This window comes from Mobula hypostoma, chromosome 8 (genome assembly GCF_963921235.1).
Source record: "Mobula hypostoma chromosome 8, sMobHyp1.1, whole genome shotgun sequence".
NCBI classification, from domain to species: domain Eukaryota; kingdom Metazoa; phylum Chordata; class Chondrichthyes; order Myliobatiformes; family Myliobatidae; genus Mobula; species Mobula hypostoma.
Window position 1 is genome coordinate 136,981,592 of NC_086104.1, and position 22,096 is coordinate 137,003,687.

Genomic DNA, 22,096 nt, shown 5'->3' on the forward strand with positions numbered 1-22,096 from the left:
TCCTCAACCTCCATTTCTGCTGTTTGTCTTTTCTTTCTTTCGGGAATTTTAACCCAATCAATTTACTCCGTCCCAAATTTAGCGTTCAAAATCGCGGACGAGAACCCCACTTATGTTACGTACCCCGTAACTGGGTTGCCAAACCAGCAGAAATGGATCACTCAGTTGGAGTCTGGAGTACTAGAACTAAGAAAGTTTTATTAAAGAAACAAGCAACACAGTAATCGAAAGGATAATAAATGCAACAATTCAACAATGATAACCACACATGTGCACAGAATTAAGATAACAGCATCAATCAAGCTCTATCGTTGTCTAGGGGTAAATGACCAATTTCAAAATGACTCAAAGTTCAGTCCAGTTTGTAGTTCAGTTCGCAGTAATCGTTGCCATGGCGATGGACAAGGTGGGGGAAGAGAGACATAGAATAGGAACAACTCATCATTCAGCACAGCTTCACTCACAGACCAGCGAGATGGCTCACAAACAGCATTTGGGCGGGTCCTTGGTGATGTCACCTGAGGTCACCGACTGTGACCCCTCCTCCAGATGCGGTCGATCCTCTGCAGTGAACCCGGCACCCAGGCAAGGGCGGACACACACCGGGTTCCCGCTGATCGTACCTTTCCACCCTGTGCGTTGTCCGATTCTTCTCACCACTCGTGAGAGGCGCACCGCTTCCAGGGTCTCGTTACCTCGGGTGGCGTGTGTCTCTGTCTTACCGAACCTGTCCCCTTTTTATCCCCCTGCTGGGGTATCGCCTGTCCATCACTTCAAACAGTTCAGGGTTCAAAGGGGGAAGCCGCTCCAGACAGCTCTTCCTCCCACATCCCTTCATTACACATCTCCAGACGCTGCTCCATTGTTCCTTATCTCTCCTTCCCCTGAGGGCAGGTGGCAGACCAACTGCTGATGCCACCGATGCTAGCCCAGGCCAGCAAACATCTTAATTTTATGTGTATTCTCGTAACACCTGTCTAATTACTATATCCATACCCATACCCACATCCTCAAATTTCTGTACCACCCAAAAATCTGGCAATTGCAGACTTTAGTGTACTTTATAACTGGATATCCATGACCTCCATAGCAAAGAATTTCAGATTCACTGCCCTCTGAATAAAGACATTTCTCTTCATTTCTGTGCCAAAATATCAGACATTACTGAGCCCACTCTTCTTTAATAAGCAATTCAAACTAATTTGCAAACTTCCAACAAGATGCTGCAGAATCAAACACAAGTGAAATCAAAATTGAGACACAATCATTAGACCTATCCAGGGTATATTATAAAGCAGCATGTATATCTTTACAATCTGAAGTTTTATGTGTTAGTAGTACCACCTGGGTTGTCCATACACCACACCAACTTACTACCTCAAGGAATGGTAAATATTTGAGGTGCATTTAAAAAGAAAATAGATTAATGCATAAGGAAGAAGGGAACGGGAGGTCATTTTGAAAAGTTGAAGAGAATCAAGAGTTTCATCTGAAACAGGAACTGACATAAATCCATTCAATCCAATATCTTGTTATGCTGTAACTTCAATGTATTAAAGCAACATACATAAAATGCTGGAGGTACTCAGCAAGTCAGGCAGCAGCTTTGGAGGGAAATATACAATCAATGAAGGATCGATGACTGAAATGTTGAATGTTTATTTCTCTACACAGGTGAGGCCTGACCTGCTGAATTCCTCCAGCCATTTGTACATGTTGTTCATGATTTCCAGCATCTGTGACTTGTGTCAATGTATTTGTCTGCAAAATGTATATATATTGATGAAATATTGCAAACTCTTCAAAAAGCTGTTTCTAATCATGAACAAAAAACAACAAAAAATATAGTTTAATGTGGTCATACAGCTGAAGGGCTTATTTACGCAAATCCTAAGCTCGCCTGTCACATCTTGTGCCTCACCTTTTTGTTCAACAATCATTTTGTTTGCTGGCCCTTATAGGCATCTAGTTGTGTAACCTCTTAATTTTTAAATTCTCACCAAGGGTTCAGTCTTTCCCTGCTCCTCTGTCTCTTTATTTCCTAACATACTCACCAAACTCAGGAATCCTTCTTTCCTACACTATTGATCACCCTTGAATTTGATTACAACATGGATGCTGTGTCTCCAGTTGGCTCACACAGAAGTGGTGTATCTCTGGAATCCTCTATCTTGGAGTGCTGTGAGAGTTACCAGAGATAGATAAAGAAGAAGGAGGCATTCTTTTGAAAATTTGGGGAACATTGTTCATATAGATCGAGAAAAGTGTTATGGCCTGAGGGAGATCAAGCACATTCATATTAAGTGACAAAGCTATGCTCAAGGTCAGGTGATCCGCTTCTGCTCCTGTGTTCTTGCGTCAAACCCAAGTTTTGCAGTTCACTTAAAACGTGCACCTTCTATGTATATCACTTAACGTTAGATGTTAGAAATATAGAAAGCCTATAGCACAATACAGGCCCTTCAGCTCACAATGCTTTGCTGAACATGTCCTTACTTTAGAAATTACCAAGGGTTACCCATAGCTCTCTATTTTTCTAAGCTCCATGTACCTATCCAGGAGTCTGTTAAAGGACCCTATCGTATCCACCTCCACAACTGTAATCAGCAGCCCATTCCACACCCTCACCACTCTGCATAAAAAACTTACCCCTGACATCTCCTCTATATCTACTTCTAAGCACCTTAAAACTGTGCCCTCTTATGTTAGCTATTTCAGCCCTGGGAAAAAGCCTCTGACTGTTCACACGATCAATGCCTCTCATCATCTTATACACCTCTATCAGGTCACCTCTCATCCTCCATCGCTCCAAGGAGAAAAGGCTGAGTTCACTCAACCTATTCTCATAAGGCATGCTCCCCAATCCAGGCAACATCCTTGTAAATCTCCTCTGCACCCTATCTATGGTTTCCACATCCTTCCTGTAGTGAGGCGACAAGAATTGAGCATGGTACTGGTACTCCAAGTGGGGTCTGACCAGGGTCGTATATAGCTGCAACATTACCTCTCGGCTCTTAAACTCAATCTCACGATTGATGAAAACCAATGCACCGTATGCCTTCTTAACCACAGAGTCAACCTGTGCAGCAGCTTTGAGTGTCCTGTGGACTCGGACCCCATGATCCTCAGATCTTACACACTGTCAAGAGTAATACCATTAATACTGTATTCTGTCATCGTATTTGACCTACCAAAATGAACCACCTCACACTTATCTGGGTTGATCTCCATCTGCCACTCCTCAGCCCAGTTTTGCATCCTATCGATGTCTCTTTGTAACCTTTGACAGCTCTCCACACTATCCACAACACTCCCAGCCTTTGTGTTATCAGAATATTTACTAACCCATCCCTCCACTTCCTCATCCAGGTCATTTATAAAAATCATGAAGAGTAGTGATCCCAGAGCAGATCCCTGAGGCACACCACTAGTCAACAACCTCCATGCAGACCCGTCTACAACTACTCTTTGCCTTTTGTGGGCAAGCAAATTCTGGATCCCTTGGATCCCATGCCTCCTTACTTTTTCAATCAGCCTTGCAAGGGATATCTTATCAAATGCCTTGTTGAAATCCATATACACTACATCTACTACTCTACCTTTATCAATGTGTTTAGTCACATCCTAAAAACAATTCAATCAGGCTCGTAAGGCACGACCTGCCTTTGACAAAGCCATGCTGGCTATTCCTAATCATAACATGCCTCTCCAAATGTTCATAAATCCTGCCTCTCAGGATCTTTTCCATCAACTTAAACAACCACTGAAGTTGTTTCATGATGATACGAGGGCCTGTGACATCCCTGGATGTTTGTCATAATCAAAATTGCTTTATGTACACATATGTTGGAATTCATCAAGCTTTGTTTTTCATTTTATCTGAATGAAACACCATCAAAAACATTGCCACAGAGATCGATTTCCCTGAAAGTCTCTTAATGTTAAACATGTTTATAGTGAATCTTCACAGATAAAGTTCATTCTGTCCCACCCTCTGGGGAGTGGGTGGAGATGCAAACCAAAATGTTCTGGAAATGGAATCATACCAGTAGATTATCCATTGGCCAAAATGACTCCTTGTTTAAAGAGAGGGCATGTGGTATGCCAGGAAATTGTAAGCCAAGTCTTGGTAGTTTGGCAGAAGGTGAAATTCTTTGGGCCAACTTTTCTTGGATAGAGTCAGCTATTGGCAGTGCTTAGCAGGAAATTGAGTTTGCACTATTCTACATGGGGAAAAACATGGGCATTGCTGCTGAAATGTGGGATCTTTGGAAAATGGTTGTTCCATTTGGGTGCAATCAACTTGAAAGGGTCAGTTGTCAGCAATAGGGCAGGTAAAACATTACAACAGTCAGTATGCTGTAACTATGACTAAATAACAGCAGTCCAGTCTCGAGATTCTGCATTCAGAACCTACTACAGGGAATTATGTCCAAAATCTCATGGTATAGTGGGGGATACTGCATTGTTATTATCTCTTGGGAGCATGGCAAGGATTTTTTCCTGATAATCTAAACTACCTCTTTTTAATAATGAACAATACCAAAGAAACTTCTGCAATTATTATCATATTCTATATTTGAAACAATATGGTACCATAATTGGCTGCTTGGTATCCTATATCACAAGGATAACTGTGCATAGAAGGTACCATCTTGCTCTTTGGGAAGTACTGGTATGCTGAAAGGTACTGAAGAAATGCAATTTTGTATTTACTTTGAGTACTCATTTATTAAGACATTCAATAAAGTGCTAAATCAGATACATCTTAGTGATATTGAGGCATATAGTATTAAAGAGAATGCCATAACTTTGTAGCTGGATTCATAGAACTAGAACTGGGTAAATACATGATACCCATAAAAAACTGCAGATGCTGTAAATGAGAAATAAAAACAGAAAATACTGGGAACAAACAACAGGTCAGACAGCATTTGAGATAAACAGTTAACATTTCAGATCCAGCTTTGATTATGTCACAAATGCTGCAATATGCCCAGATGTTAAATGGAATATCGCTTTCCAAGCTTTGATGGGCTTACTTATATAGTGCAAGAAGCTACAGACAGAAAGATGAGAGTGGGAACAGGATTGTGAAATAATGTGCAGGGCAACTGCTAGATCAGAGTCATTCTTGCAGATAGAAGACAGATGCTCTTCACAACAGTCACACAATTTACATCTGATTTCTCCAATATTTGGTTTGTGTCCTACTGCACTGTTAAAAAGAGGTCCAACATAAATTTAAGGAAAACAAACCTTATCTTCTCTAGGGGCACATTGCAGTCTTCTGGAAGCAATGTCCAATTTTCTGACTTCATATAATTCATTTTTGCTTTCTTCTTATCAGAAAAGTTAATTTCTGTCTGATTTCATCTTGACTAAGCTATTCTTGTTTAATTTGTACAATCTGTCAATAACACATATCACAGAGACAAGGAGCACAATATTCTGGATTCAGCTTTCTGACACCTTTCATGTAGTCTTGACTACTAAGCATGTCCTAAGTCTCACCATTAATAACACAATACTGGGACAAAGAAACTTATATGATTGTAAATGTACCCAGTAGCCCACCTGGTCTCACCACATATTTCTTCAGTTCGATCCATACTTTCAATTCATTCTCCCCTTCTGAAAGCTAACTCTCACAATTTTGAAGAAAGGCCCTGGATCTACAACCAGTTAACTGTTTCTCCCTCTACAGATGCTGCCCTACCTTCTGAGTGTTTCCACATTCAATGTGTACTTATCAATTGCAGAGACTATGCCTGGGATGTATCCCCTGTCAACATTAATGGAAAATCAGGTAAAAGTAATTATATTCATACTGGGAAGGATCGAGTGTAGGTCTAATAAAATAGGACATATAGTATGAATGGTTGGACTCCAGATTGCTTTGAGTAACAAAGGTTCCATGGTGCATATGTTTAACAATACCTGAAGGTGGCAGTACAGGTAGATGGTAAAGAAAGCAAACAGGACACATGCCTTCATTAGCTGGTAAATAAAGTATAAGAGAGCAGGAAGGTTTAGGTACCAATTTATAAAACATTGGGTAGGCCACAGCATGAATATTTTGTGCATTTCTGGTCACCACGCTATCAGAAGGACTTGATCACACTAACTAGAGTGCAGAGGTGATTCTCCAAGATGGAATGTTTCATTTCTGAAGAGAAACTGGGTAGGTTGTGTGTGTTTTCCTTCAAGAACAGAAGACTGAGGGGGAGGGGAGAACCTGATAAAAATTTACAAACTTATGAGGAATATGGATTTGGTAATCAGTAATCAAGATTTCTCCATGAGCATGATACCTAGGACTAGAAGGCATGGGTTTAAGGTGAGGAGTAAGAGGTTAAGAGCAATTTGGGAGAATATTTTTTTTAATCACCTGGGGTCTTTTCAGTTTGGAACTCACAGCCTAAGAAGGTAGTGGAAACAGATGCTCAGAATTTTTAAGAAACATCTGGATAAGCAGTTGATTAACCAAGGCATACTAGGCAGTGGGCCAAGCAAGTGGTGAAAAATGAATTATTATTGAAAGTTATTTAACGGTTGGGATTGATAAAGTGGGCTTAGAGACCTGTTTCGATGTGATACGACAAAGTGTCCCTGACTCCAGAACATTTGCAACAAATTACATCTATAGGTAATCTGAGAAAAAGAGGAAGAGAGAATAAATAATGAAACTAGATGGAGAAAATTGAGATGTGCATGCTTGGAGCTTAACGTTGGCTATGACGGACGACATAATTTTATAAAAAATAATTTGTATGTAAACTGGAGAGTGAAATTAAAAATTGCTACATACACCGTATGATACGCCATTTGAAAGAATGTATAAACTGCCGAAGAAAGGCAAAAAGAAAATGTCAACGCTAGGCAAGTAGCAAACGCAATTAAAGGCAGTGAAATATGCAGTGGCAAGTTTTAAGAGACGCTGCTGGACGCTAACTGTCGGAATCTAGGAAGCGGAAAGTGGAAATCTGGAGAGAAAAAAAATATACGGCATATGCTTAAGATGGTAATGTGGACGCTAAAGGCTTTACAAAGGAATGTTCGTTTCCCCATGAAAGTTTATAAAAAAGGACATTGACAGTGCTTTCTTTTAAAATCAAAATACCGTAGATGCTGGAAATCTAACCTGTCTCTTGCCCTTACTGCGAATCCCAAAAAGTCGATTCTGAAAATAAAAAAACTTCCCTTCCCTCCGTAGATGGTGGAACGATTCTGGACCGATACGAGTTATTTGGAATATTCCAAATATTGGAATGATTATATATATTTTTAATATTTTCACCAAATTATTGAAAAGTCGGGAAAAGTCTATAAAGGAAATTCACTCGAGTAGTGTATAGTGTAATGGATTAATCAGAAAAAAAATATACCGAAGCGAAAATGTACCGAAACGATCGAGTTTTCGCTGCAGTGGTGAAGGTTAAGATCAGTTCTCAGAGCGCTTTTCGCGGCAACGAAAAGTTTTTAAATATAAAATTGGTAAATATTATTTTTTGTTTTTCAGACTAATAACGAAAATTTGAGTTTGAATGTTGATAATAGTCAAGGAGAATTAGAATTAATAGTTGTAGACCATCTGGTTGAAACCTGAACTTTTTACACTTGATAATTGCGACAGAATTAAAGCTTAGAGAAGGGATTTTTTTATAGATATGTGGAGATATAAATGGTATAATGAGCCTATAAAATCAGGTACACAGACTGACGGCCTACTGTTATACAATAACTTCCCATTCCGTAAATCTTCCATCGGCCACGTTGGTTTTAAACTCGAGTTATGAAGCCAATTCCATTCGGGCATTGCTAACTTAATCACAGTAATTTTTTTTATCATTTCAGCTCCCCCAAAATGGACAATTCAGATTTGTCGAAACATTATTCACCCACCCTGCAGCAAAAGAATAAAGAATATACCTCTAAGGTACTTACGAGGCGGGTGACATATGTACAAGACAGGCTTTAATGTAAAAATAAGTTTAATAGCATGTGAATTGTAAGTGTACCGTTACTGTTAAAAATTAAATGAATATCATGGCATTTTCTACAATTTTTTCAGTTTAAAATTTCACATATACCCATATAATATTGCATTATCTCTATTTTTTTCCCAATACAACATTTAAATTCAAATTCTGCGATAATATAAGCTGGAAGAAAAATAAGTCAAGATCGAGCTTCCGGCAGCTAGCCATCGTTAATTTATTTCAATTCAACCATCCTTATATTTTCCTTCCCAACTCTCGGCCCCAGACCTTCCTTGCATCCAAGAAAAGGTCGCCCTAACACGGTTAACGAGCTTTTGTTTTAAAAATAATATTTAAAAGGTCGTTGTCTGATTTCAGCTGGGCTCTTAGATAGCCTCGGGGCAGTAGGATTTCCACACATAGAAATAAACAAAGATTTGACATCTTACTGTTCACAATTGTGCAAAAAATGCTCTTGCAGTCCATTCCATAAGTGTAATCATATTGACAGTTCCGACTGACTGAAGAAGAAATCTCAGGAAACACAATTTATCACCACACAGCGCATCTGTAGACAGAACACATTGCAGAAGGAGCCTGAGGTACAGTATTATGCTCGTCTTCAAAGGTCACCAAAATCTTGTGATACAACTGCCCATAGCATAGTCCTCTATTCACTGTTCGAACATTCTGCAATATTTCACTGGGAATTCTTCCCTCATTTCCTGTGGTGCCCTTGACTTTTCAGAGATTATTTGTCGAAGAAGTGTTATAACCACCCCTCAGACCCCGTGAAAATAACTGAACTGTCAGTGAATTTCCGGCTACAAGGCACTAGCGACCTAATGGCTGGAAAGTTAAGCAGTAATATCTGACCTTGTTTATTGTGCTTTGGAAAAAAATGGGAATAGACCACGAATGTCAGCTTTCACCACGGGAATGTTATTGCGGTACGGAACAAAGGGGCCGGAATTTTCCTTTGATCTTCGTCTCCCCACTGGTCATAGCACCGATTCCAAGGTGTATTGGGTATCACCATTCACTTGGTGGGATGTTGCCTTCGTCTTATCGCTCCTGGTGCTAGACCAGCTGCTGCTAGAGTTCTCAGGGGGCTCCTCGACGCCGGGAGACGGCTGGGTGGATGGTGGCCTCCCAAGAGCGCACGGGCAGTAAGTGTTGCAATCTTGGAGCCCCGGGTATTCAGCTGTCCCGCGGAGACATAATATCTTCTTGAAGGCTCTTCTGAAGTCAGAGCTCCGGCAGTAAATAAAGGGGTTAAAGCCAGAGTTCACATACCCCAGCCAGTTAAAGAAGAGAAAGAGTGCCCTCGGAATTCCGTTCCTGGATACAACTTGCACGATGTTGGCAAGGAAAAAAGGCAACCAACAGAGTGTGAAGGTCCCCATGATGATCCCTAGCGTCTTAAGAGCTTTGTGATCTTTAAGAGCCAGCAGCTTAGAAGGTCTCCTCTTGTTGGCCTTGTTTTGCTGTTGACTGTCGCCTATTCTCGGTTTGTTCCTCTCCATCTTCTTCATCTGTTTCTTGGCCTCGCTGAAGACTTTGGAGTACAGTAAAATCATGACCAGCAGCGGGATGTAGAAAGAGATGGTGGAGGACAGGATGGCGTAAGGCCAGTTGGTCACAAAGTCACAGCAGGTGGGGTCCCTGTAACACTCCTGGGCTGCTGGATCGGAGTCCTCCCACCAGCGATTCATGATGGGCAGGAAGGAGATTAGAGCCGAAATAGCCCAGACCAGACACACAATAGCCCTGGCCCGGGCTTTGGTAAGCAGGCTCATGTACCTCAAGGGTGAGGTAATCGCGATGTACCTGTCGATGGCAATTACGCAAAGGGTCTCAATACTGGCCGTGACGCACAACACGTCCACAGAGGTCCACAATTCGCAGAAAGGAGAGTCCAAGAGCCACTTGTTAGTCACCACGATGGTGGCCCCCAGTGGAACCACGAAAATGCCCATGATCAGGTCCGCACATGCCAATGAGGTAATGAAGACATTAGTAAGGGTTTGAAGCCGCGGGTTCTTGGCGATGGCCAGAATGACCAGCAAGTTGCCCACCACGATGATAAGGATGATCACGGTGAAGACTGCGGCCAGAGCCCACTGCTTGGACCATGACAACTCTTCACTGGGGTTCTGTGCCGTGTCATTCAGAGCTGGGGACCCTTCCATGCCGTGGTTAAAAGTTGCCGCTGAAATCCTTCACATTCTGGAGGCCGGCGCCAGGCTGAGATCATCTTCTTCTGTCGCTGTCTGTATGTGCGTGTCTCTCTCTCTCTCTCTCTCTCTCGCTTCCTCTCGCTCGCACTCTCTCTCTCTGTCTCTCTCTCTCTTTCTCTCCGTCACTCAATCGATAGGTTTAAAGCCAGATTCTGAATATCCTTACGTCACCACACTAATAACAAATCATATTCGCCTCTCATCAGATGAGGGGCGGTGCTCTCCTTTAACGCTTTCGGCGTCTCTTAGTCGAACTGGTTGTATTTCGGACGTGCGGAAGTTTTATTTAAATGACAGTTCCCAAATTATATCAGAGGCCATCGGGGAGCGCTGCAGCAATGTTTTCAGATGCGTGTGTGGCTGCCATGTACTTACTGTGTACACGTCTGTATATTCGTCAACAGCGTAACACTTCTATCATCACATTTCTCTGTCTCGGGACTTCTTCACAGCCAACTTGGGATATTTGAAGTGACCTCAACCATTGTAGGAACTCGGTCTACGAACAGCAAACTTCCCCAAACAACAATGAATAAATCAATTAGCTTTTAACGGAGTCTGAGTGCTGATCAAATACGGTCGTAACTTACTTCATCAAATCTACATCTTCAACAGTGATACATTCCCTCAGTACTGCGCTGCAGATCCAGTCAGGATCTTGTGCATGACGGGACAGGGGTGCTGAGTCTCATCGGCGTCAGACTGAAGGAGACATAGTAGCGCACAGGTGTGCGTGTGTGTGTGTGTGTGTTATGTGTGTACAATATACTTGCCTTATTTTTCTGTACATTACATTTACGTGTACAAGTCCTGCTTTATGAGGCAGTCGGTGTTTCTGTGTGCTCGCCATTGTTCTGGCGAACTGCGAAGATAAAATCAATCGAGGAGGATTGTCACTAAACCTCTCGGCCGCCCAGCCCTTTCTGCCGACCTTTTACTCTACTCAGGTATGCGTTGTCCCCGTGAAGAAAACTCTACCTAAGAGCGGAAATAATAACATGCACCAGGTCCAAATTTGAAGCCATGTCGCCAGTGTAAATTTTATTTAATAACGGGGCTGGTGGATCTCATGAAATATGAATCGCAGCATTATTAAACAAACCCAAACAAAGAAACGAAACTATTTTTAAAACTGCCGTCATCAAAACAAGTCAGTGATACTTTTGAGCCAAATTTAAAGTTAACTGCTTGTGATCAGAGATGCACAATAAACTGCTTTTCCCAGTGACTGCCTCGTCCCGTAAGAGTCGGCTCCATAGGAAATACTCATCTCCTTTTCTCACAAAGCCCGAACTCAGTGGGAGACAAGCCATTAACATAAAACAGAAAATCTACAGCACAATACAGGCCCTTCGGCCCAAAAAGCTGTGCCGAACATGTCTTTACCTTAGAACTACCTAGGCTTACCCATAGCCCTCTATTTTTCTAAACTCCTTGTATTAATCCAGGAGTCTCTTAAAAGACCCTATCGTTAGAGTGAACTGGAAAAATTAGTTTTGACCAAGGAATGCTGGGTTCTAGAACTCTCCGTGAAGTGCCAAAATTTTTCATCGAAAACCGATTGGCTGAGCACTTGCGGTATAACGAAAAATAAGTTCTGCCGAAGGATTTCGGACCGAAACGTCGACTGTAATTTGTTCCATAGATGCTGCCTGGCCTGCTGAGTTCCTCCAGCATTTTGTGTATGTTGCTCGGAGTTCCAGCATCTGCAGATTTTGTCTTGATAGCGAAATATAAATTTAAATGTGTTGTGGGAATATTCTAAGGGGCAGAGATTTTGTAGATTGGATGAATGTCCTTCCATGACAAAGGATTTAGAATATACAGTACATCCGTCCACCATCAGATTTCAGAACAGACAATGAATCAACCAATGACCACTAACTCGCTATTTTGCCCTGTTTTTGCATTACTTATTTAATTAAACCTGACTGATTCCGATTCTGATAGAGTTAAGAAAAGTGTTAGGAGATTTAGAGGGTATCTGAGGAAGTTATTTTTTAACCCAAGAGGGCGGTGGAGACAGATGCGTTCACAGCATTGAAACAAAAATCGCGACCAGCACTTGAATAGCAAGTCCTGGTGAATGGGATGAGACTAGTACTTGATGGCCGGCTAGCACATGATAGTCGAAAGGGCCTATTTCCTTGCTGTTTGATTCTAAATGGGATTTCTTTAAAGACATTTTCTTCACGTGTGTGATGAACTGATTGGTCACCTTTTATACTTCCAAAAATTCAATCAAAAGAATGGTAGGTATTGTAAACTATGAATGAGACCGGAAAAAAAGTCAATTAATCTCTCATTTAAATGATTTTATTGTAGTCTCCATAATTGTGAATGGGGGTGATTTACCTTAATCCCAATTCGTTTTAATGCGTGCATTATACCAGTTTTGATTTGGACTCTTTGGGCACCTGAGTACTGTGGCAGTTAGCTCAGGGCGTCGGAGTTCGGAGTTCAATTGCGGCGCCGTTTTGCAAGGCATCTCTGTACCTTCTCCTCAAGGGATGTACGGGTTTTCCCCGGGCGCTCTGGTTTCCGCCCACAGTACAAAGAACTACTGTACTGGGTCACTATTGCTGTCCCGTGATTAGATTAGGGTTAAATCGGGGTCTCGGGGATCTCTGTGGCGGCGCGGCTCGAAGGGCCGCTGTTTCGCTAAAGAAATAAGTGAATAGATAGACAGATAATACACAGGTTGGTGGCTCTATAGCTTTATGCCGCGTTTGATGTAATGTCTGCCACCGAATGACATGGGGAATCAGTTACCCGAGAAATGCTATCCGGCCCTGCACAGCACATTTTCTGCAAGGAGAACCCCTCCACCAACTTCACTGAAATAGCTGACCCCCGTAGTCTGTGCGGACAATTCGGATGCAACACTTCTGACACGGCGCAAAGACCCAACTGACTGTTATGCAAATTATCGAATTGTACTATTAATGTTCGTTGCACACGTCAGTCTGTAAGATGAAGCATTTTCGTCAGATCTGTATTATTAACCACTTCATAAAGGTGCATGTTATTTCTTTTCTAGACCTGTTCAAGGCCACATATTCTAATTAGTGTTGTAAATTCTCCTGTGCCTGAAACATCAATTCATTTTCTATACTCTACAGGAAGGCAAATGCAAATGCAATGAAAGGCCGAGAATATAAAAGTATGGATGTAATGCTGATGCTTTATAAGACAACATTTGGAGTATGGTGAGCAATTTTGGACTCCTTATCTTTAAAAATATCAAAGTTCAATGTATGTTTTATTATCAAAGTACATATACTGTACATCACCATATACAACCCTGAGATTTGTTTTCTTGTGGGCATACTCAGCAAATCTGTAGAATAACAGGATCAATTAAAGATCAACCAGCATGCTGAAGGCAACAAAGTGTAAATGCAAGTATAAACGTAGCAATTAATAATGAAAACGTGAGATAATGAGATGGAGTCTTTAAAAGTGAGATCATTGGCTGTGGGGATATTTCACTGATGGAGCATGAGAGTTAATCAAGAGCCTGATAGTTGAGGGCTAGTAACTGTTCTTGAACTGTTGGTGCAGGTCCTCGGGCTCAAGAACCACTGATAGCAGCAGTGAGAAGACAGCATGACCTGGGAGGTGAAGATCTCTGATGATGGATGCTGCATTCCTACAACAGTGCTTCATGTAAATCTGATCAACGGTTAGGAAGGCTTTACCTGTGGTGTGCTGGGCTGAATCCGGGACCTCCTGTAGGATTTCCCATCGAGAGGCATTGGTGTTTCCATACCAGGCTGTGATGCCACGAGTCAATACACTCGCCACCACACATCAACAGAAGTTTGTTAAAGTCTTACAAAGTGTAGACGTCATGCCGAGTCTGCAGACTGCTAAGTACGTAGAGGCACTGCTGTGTATTCTTCGCAATTGCACTTATGCGCTGGGTCCAGAACAGGTCCTCAGAAATAGTAACACCCAGGAATATAAAGTTGCTAACCCTCTCCACCTCTGATCCCCTGATGAGGACTGGCTCACAAACATCTGGCTCCCCTTTCCAGGTATCTATAATCAGTTCTTTGGTCTCACTGCCACTGAGTGAGAGATTTTGTTCTGACACCACTCAGCCTGATTTTCAATTTCCCTCCTGCATGCTGTTCCATCACCAGCTTTGATTCAACCCACAACAGTGATGTCATCAGTGAACTTGAATATGACATCAGAGCTGTGCTTAGCCACATAATCATCCGTATAAAGCAAGTAGAGCTGGGTGCTAAGCACACACTGCAGAGTTGCACCTGTGCTGATGGAGATCATGGAGGAGATGCTGTTGTCAATCCAACTACCTGGGGTCTACAAGTGAAGAAATCCACTAGCTAATTGCACGAGGAGGTATTGAGACCAAGGTCTTGGAACTTATTGATTAGTTGCACTGGCATTGGAGACAATCCAGAGGAAGTTCACAAGAATGATTCAAGCAATGAAAGGAATAGAGGAACATCTATTTAGAACAGAGATGAGGAGCAATTTTCTTTAGATAGAGTTCATTGACACTGGTGGCTGTAGAGGCTAAGCCATTGGGTATATTGAAAGTAGAGCATGATTGGCTCTTGAGTAGTAGGGTTGTCAAAATTTACAGGGAAAAGGCAGTAGAATGGGGTTAAGTGGGTCAATAAATCAGCCATGATGGAATGGTAGAGTAGTCTCATTTGTCCGAAGGACCTAATTCTGTTCTATGTATTGTAGTCATATGGTCTCATCTCCACTTCTTTCATTTAAGCTGCTTCTTAAAGTGTACATTTGACCGAATATTTAGTCACTTATGCTTCTGAACTCCGCCCATGGTTTAGGATCAATTCTTGATCCTGGCATACCAATGAAGCAAACAGGAAGTTTTCACTGCCATGAAGCTACGCAAATGGACATTAATATTGGTGAAACACTAACAAGTACATTAGAAGGGAATGATAAATAAATGAAAAAACAGCTAAATCTCTCAGTGAGTTTTTACAGGAATGAATGTAGGGACTTGGGATATATTTTAAAATGCAGTCATAGGGATAGAATTAAGAGATTATGCAGTCCAGCTATAAGTGAAACATCCAATGACAGCAAGCCCCATGCCACTGAAAAGTAAGTTATTTCCTCTCTTTCTCAATTGATGAAGGGCCTTGGACCTGAAACATTAACCATTTCTCTAGCCATAGATGTTGTCCGAACTGCTTATCATTCCCAGTATTTTCTATTTCTATTTCTGATTTTAGGCATCTGATATTTTATTGTGATTATCGTTTCTGGATTTGAGTGTGTGCAAGAATGGGACTCACTTCCTTGGAAATAGCAGAATTCATATGTGCTGGCCAGACATTTTAATTCAGAACATTATGTTCTTAAAGTCAAGTTCATTCCCTTATAGCAAACATTCATCAGCTTTAACTGACCATGGTCCTGTAATCATGAGGAATTCCACAGATGCTGGAAATTCAAGCAACACACATCAAAGTTGCTGGTGAACGCAGCAGGCCAGGCAGTATCACTAGGAACAGGTACAGTCGACGTTTCGGGCCGAGACCCTTCCTCAGGACTCGTAATATTGTGTTCAGAAATGCAGACTTTATGTTGCTATGACTTTGCTAGTGTTTTATACAGTTCAAGCATAACCATGTTGCACTTAAATTCAAATGCCTCCAGTCATAAAAGCAAATAATCCATATGGAATCATAACTAACCACCATATCCACCAGTCCTGATACCTTCAGAGATATATGGACATGCTCTCCAAGATTCATCTCTTCCTCCATCATGTTCATCAATGAACTCGTCTCATTAGACTTTTTGTTGAATGACATCAAAATCTGTTCGGTTATGCTTTTGTGAAGTGTTTTGGGGATGTGTTTTTACAGGCATGAAGGATTTTATTTGTACAGTATTTTCTGATGAGTTAAAATGAACTTTTGTTTAAAATGTAGGATGAAGTGTCTTCTACTGTATGTTAGTGGTTCCCTCTCTTGATTAGTAACTTAAAAGACTGTTCTCCAGTGACATTGTTCTTCTTTCAGAACTTGTCACCACTGACATTGAATGTAATCCTGAAGTTTCAGCAGGCACCCATTCATTCATGGCATTATTCCTTATCTTTTTTAACAACATGGAAATAGACCATTCAGTCCTTCAAATCTGGCCATATTTCAATGTAATTCTATTCTCTCAGTGAGTTCTCTGCTAAACATTCTTTATTAAATGCCTATTATCTCCCCTTATTATTTGTGACACTACTGTTAATTTATAATAGCCAATTAACCCATCCAACCTGTGAGACACCTACCTGGTCACAATCAATAAGCTTTACACAGGCAGGTCCAGATGTCAGGATTGAACCAGGACTGTTGGAGCCATGCAACAACAGAGCTACACACTGCTCTGTTTATATTTGTGGTTTGGTAATAAGAAAGATAAGTTGGTTATTTTGTCTGGATACTAGTGTTTTGAGCACTCTATTTCAAGTAGACACTTTCTAATAAAATCAATGGAGACCAGTGTATAAACCAGTTCAGTAATATTCATGGTGAAATATAACATTAGGCAAATTTGGTAAAAAGTATCAATTCTATTACACTTGAGATCGCTTCCTGATTTGAACCTTATCAGTCACAATTTTATATAATTTTATTAGAGTGCAAAATAATCTATGTTCTGATGAATGGTCTTCATTTGGACACAGCATCTCCCTCTTGTACTGATGCTTTCTGTATGACATGCTGAGGACCTCCAGCATTTCCTTGCTTTATTTCAGATTTCCATCATCTGCATGTTTTTTTTATTTCCAGAATGAATCTAGAGTCTGCAAAGAGTAAACATTTTTAAAGTCAGAAATTATCAATTAGTTCATGAGCTGTGATTGAAGTATTACATCATATGTAACTACTAACACTGAAATTACATTACAATCAACATTTCACACAGAACATGTTGCACATACAAAGTACCACATATATTGAAATGCACACATATGTCATAGTATGACAACTATTTCAGATACCCTGCAATTCTTTCTTCACAATCATTTGCAGATGGTATAAATCAGGATTACAGTCCCACAAGACAGGTAAACAACATTATTCGCATTATCATACTCACAGTCAAAGACTCAGACTTACTTTATTATAATTGCTCAGTGCATCCTATTCACCAGTAGAACAATCCAACAAAGGTGCACAGTAGTATTCAGTCAAGAGTGAGTAAACTTGGGTATCCTCAGCATTGACTCTAGATTCCATAAAATCTCATGAACTCTGTTCAAACATGGTGATTCCCTAGCCACTTCTATATCAAGGAGCAGCTTAGGACATTGGATGAAACCTAGGATTCTCCTGTGCAGCTACAACACTGATAATTAGTGATAATATGGAAGATTGTCCATAGAAAGAGGACAATTCTAATTCCGTGAGTTTAGAGCTCAGCATTGTGACGTAAGCTGTTGTATACTGAATTTGCAAAGTGCTTATCCACCTCTTCAATTATGTTCAGTTTATGTATTGTCAGGACCATTCAGAACCATACATTTCAATTCTGCATAAAATTCTACAGAAACTGAAGCAATCGTTGAAGCACCTAGCAGGGCAAAATTCAGAGATGGGCTGATATATGGGAAGTAACCTTTATACCATTCAAGTGCTGGGCAATGTTCATCACTAACAACACAGTAACAAACCACCTGGCCTTTGCATGTAGTGAAATTCTTACAGCCAAATTTCCACCATCAACTCCACTGAGTACCAAATAACCAGACATCAGCTCAATCAGCCACATAATAACTTTGTTACCAACTTTTTTATGGACTCCCATCCAAAACATACTCAATCCCTAAAATGTAGTGCTGTTTTCATTCATAGCCACCTTTTCATCCCTTTAGCGCCCCGGCAATCAATGCCGTGGAATTACTTTCAATGTAAATGGCTGATACCAATAAAATAGCTCACCCCCACCGTGTCAAGAGTAGTTGCGCATGGGACTTGGGGATAGTGCCAAATTCAATGAAATACAACTTTCTAAGTCACGTTTCTTCTACGGTTGTCCCCCGGTCAGTGATAACACACACAATGACAACGCAACCAGTATAACACGCAGACACATATATGCAGGGACTGAGAAATAAGCTTGCACACCCACACACAGTGCATACACATGCATAATGTGCACACACGCGCGTAAGAGATGTTAAAATTCCAGCACACAAATTTAGTATGGAACGACCAATATCTGTTCGCACCATGATGTACGCCTGAGAAAATAATTGAATGCAATACCATAGTTCAGACAAAATAGAAAGGATCAGGATACTGCAAACAAATAATAACCTTAAGAATAAATTATTCATGAAAAATCAATTCTGGATAAAATCTTCAACGGTAGACAGAAGTTTCAACAAACCAGAGTCACGTTTCATCACAAGAGACTGTACCTCACGCCTCCCTTCTCTCGCTTCTCGCTTGGTCCTAAATGTTTTACTCTCCTGACTCTTTGAGATAATGGATGGTTCACAGTGGTTTTTTTTTAGTCCTCCGAGTTAAATAACAACAGGGATTTGAGTTTGGACAACCTCTCCATTCGCCATTTCCCACTGAGCTTCCTTGAGAGCGATGGAGTCTTGTCCAGTGTTGACTTTTCTACAAGGGTTGGGTTACATAGTCAGTAGAATAAATACACACACCTTACAATGCACAGAGTTGGTTATTCATTAAGCAGTTCATCGCAAGATTGAGGAAAAAAATTGGAAAGTTAGTGTGTTTACCTTTGGCAGTAGGTAAATTGGCTTTACTAAATGCTCTCTAAAGATTATTCACAAATATCACATCACAACCTGGCAAGAATCAAAGCACAAGACAGCACACTCAAAATAGGAACAAACACATGCTTGGAATGTAAGAGCAAAAAAGCGCACTCAGTCCAGCAAACCTGATCAGTATTAGCAATAACAATCTACGTTTATCTATTACAGTAATAATAATCTATCATTAAGTTGTTGGTTTTCAAGGTGGGATGGGATGTGTAAAGCATCCCCGTGGCTTTAAATAATAGCGTTTCTGCAGACCTATAGACTTCCTGGATCTCAAAAGTGAAAACGCATTGTCTGAAAAATAACTGAAAACCACTGCATTGGTGGGAATGGATTTACCCAATGATGAAAATGAAAAGAAGACAACAAATCGCAGCTGAAATAGCCAAGTGGGAATCAAGATCAGACTTGCTCTGCTATTGATTAGCCGGAGATCCTGGATCTCATATCCGCCTCCACTTACCCTGAGTCCTTCTCAGTTCATAAATCAATACAAATTGGAGGATTAAATGATGAGATTAAATTAGTGTAAGTAGATGTGGGACTGATTATTGATTTCCATCTTGCATCAGTCTAATCTCTGAATCTTATTCTTGCATGTGCTCGGAGACTAACCATTTATAACCTTCTTAGGCAAAGCATCCCAAAGACTCACAGCTATGAGTAAAGCATTTGCAAGCAGATTCAAATTATCAGCAATTCACCTTCAAGCTACACTCTTCAATGTTTGATGTTACCATCAGGGAACAGCCTCTCAGTCAAAAATTAAGCATTTAAAGGCTTAAGTGTGATTAGATAAATCATTAAAGTAAAGCAAATTAAGAGCAGGTTTTTGGCTCACTGCTGAGCATATACAAAGTTAACAAATGTGCGTTTTGGAGCTCAATTTCCTGCTTAATGACAGAAATGGCCCAAAAACAAGAGATTCTTCAAGTCTGGAGGATCTTGCAGTTCTTTAGCTACTTCCATCATCTCAGGATAGCTATAACATCCAGTGAGGTGGTTCCAAATTACAGACACCATTGAAATGCAGGAAATTCCAGGCAAACATTTTCTAAATCTCTGCTGTTCTCTTTTTCAAACTCACACTAATCCTGATCCTCCAGATGTCCATATATTTGCTAACCAACCAGTCATAGTTAAGTTATGGCTGTATTTTTAAAAATTAGCCTCAAATATTTCTATTTCTCCCCACTATTTCTTTCATCCCTCTAAATCTCTGGGATGTTCATTTTCCACTATTCTTGCCCAGTTGCTTTTCCCAGCCATTGCAGACATCTCCAAGATACAGTGCCTCATCTAGATGGCATCCATCTCTAAGGACGCTCACCATTTGCGACATGCCATTTTGTCATTAAGCAGCATTAGGGAGAAGCTACTGGAGCTTGAAAACTCATACTCAATGATTGTAGAGCAGTTTCTTCCATTCCACCACAGATTATTGAATGGTTCATGAATCCATGAACATTATTTCCCAATTCATTTTTGTACTATTTAATCATTTTGAAATTTGCAGTATTTTTATGTCTTTGCACTGAACTGCTGTCTTAAAACAACAAATGTCAAGTCATATAAGCCAGAGATAATGAACCTGATTTGAATTCATTGTGATCATTCCATTATTGGAGGCTGCCAAAGTCAAAATTCAGGAAGCCTCTTTCTAAATCTCTGCTTCTCCTTTAAAATGCTCCTCAAAATGTACCCCGGAGAAAACTTTTGTTCACTTCTCTATATAAACTTCGTAGGTGCTCCAGTTTCAATTCACTTGAAGACGTCCTGTGAAGCACACTGGAGTATTTGCTGCATTAATTTTGCTCAATACATGGGAATTAATGTTGCTGAAGCATTACAAATGCATTGGAAGAGAAATATGAATAAGGGAAAGAAATATTGCAAAATCTATGAACTTTTATAGGAATGAATTTAGGAGCTTGTATAGTGTTTTTAAGGGGGGTCATGGGGAATCAAGATTATGCACAATTGCAAGATTAAATGCAAGTGATGAGAAGGATAGAAGTAATGGGCACTGGGTGAGGTCAGTAACAATGACATATTTGTGTCTTGGTTACATTGGTCTTTTTTTTGTTATTTTCACATGTACCAGGGTACAATGAAAAGCTTTGTTTTACATGCCATTGATGCACATCATTTCATTACTTCAGTGCAGTACACTGAGATATTTCAAGATGAAAACTACTGAATGCAGAATAAAGTGTTACTATTACAGAAAATGTGTGGGGCATTGCAGGTAGACAATAAAGTGCATGACCATAGCAAGTTGATTGTGAGGTCAAGAGTCCATCTTTTCATATTAGGAGACCATTCAAACATCTTAAGTCAGTGATATAGAAACTCTACTTGATCCTCATGTATGTTTGTTCAGGTTTTTATATATTCTGCCTGATGGGATGGAGGAGAAGGAAGTGGGTAGGCTCTTTGGTTCTGTTGATTGCTTTAGTGAGGCAGCAAAGAAAGACAAGTATAGACGAGATGGAATAATTGAGTAGTTTGTGTGCTCTAGGTTCTGTAATTATGTTGCTTCAAGGACAGTAGTCAACAATGTAAATACAAAACGTTATTACATTGCCAACAGCACCATGAAGGTTACAAAGTTGTTGGCCTGAAATGATCTGGAATCAGAAGTTCAAATCTTAACTCGAGAATTTAACTCCGTTGACGAAATATTGTTGAGGTAAAAGAATACTGATCAACAATGGTTAACGTTGGATTATTCTACAATTTCTTGTTTATTATGATCCTTCACTGAAAGGAATTAGCTGTCCTATTCTATCCGATCCATATGTCATTCCAAACTCTTGGCAATGTGATTACTTTTTAACAGTCCTTGTAAGTGTCCTAGCAAGTCATTCTATTATCTGCAGGGAGCTTAGCCTTGTTCAAGAATGAAGGTCACCAATAGCCCTTTCAAAGCCAGTGATGAATAGGAAATAAATGTTGGACTTGAAAACAGTACAGCAAAAAGGAAAGTGAGGTTAATTCTGAATATCTGAGTTATACCAGAAGGTTAGAAAGATAATAATCTAATTAGTAGAGATCTT

General features: G+C 40.4%; 1 protein-coding gene across 1 annotated transcript; it reads right to left on the bottom strand.

Annotated features, from left to right (window-relative positions):
• Nucleotides 1–7,999: 7,999 nt before the first annotated feature.
• LOC134350271 (beta-1 adrenergic receptor-like) lies at nucleotides 8,000–10,309 on the bottom strand. The gene has a single exon (XM_063055302.1). The coding sequence runs from the start codon at nucleotides 10,172–10,174 to the stop codon at nucleotides 8,984–8,986; it is 1,191 nt and encodes a 396-aa protein (XP_062911372.1). The 5' UTR covers nucleotides 10,175–10,309; the 3' UTR covers nucleotides 8,000–8,983.
• Between the last annotated feature and the right edge of the window lie 11,787 nt (nucleotides 10,310–22,096).

Coding starts and splice junctions, on each gene's coding strand:
- LOC134350271 (XM_063055302.1), bottom strand. CDS start 10,174: ATGGAAGGGTCCCCAGCTCTGAATGACACGGCACAGAACCCCAGTGAA.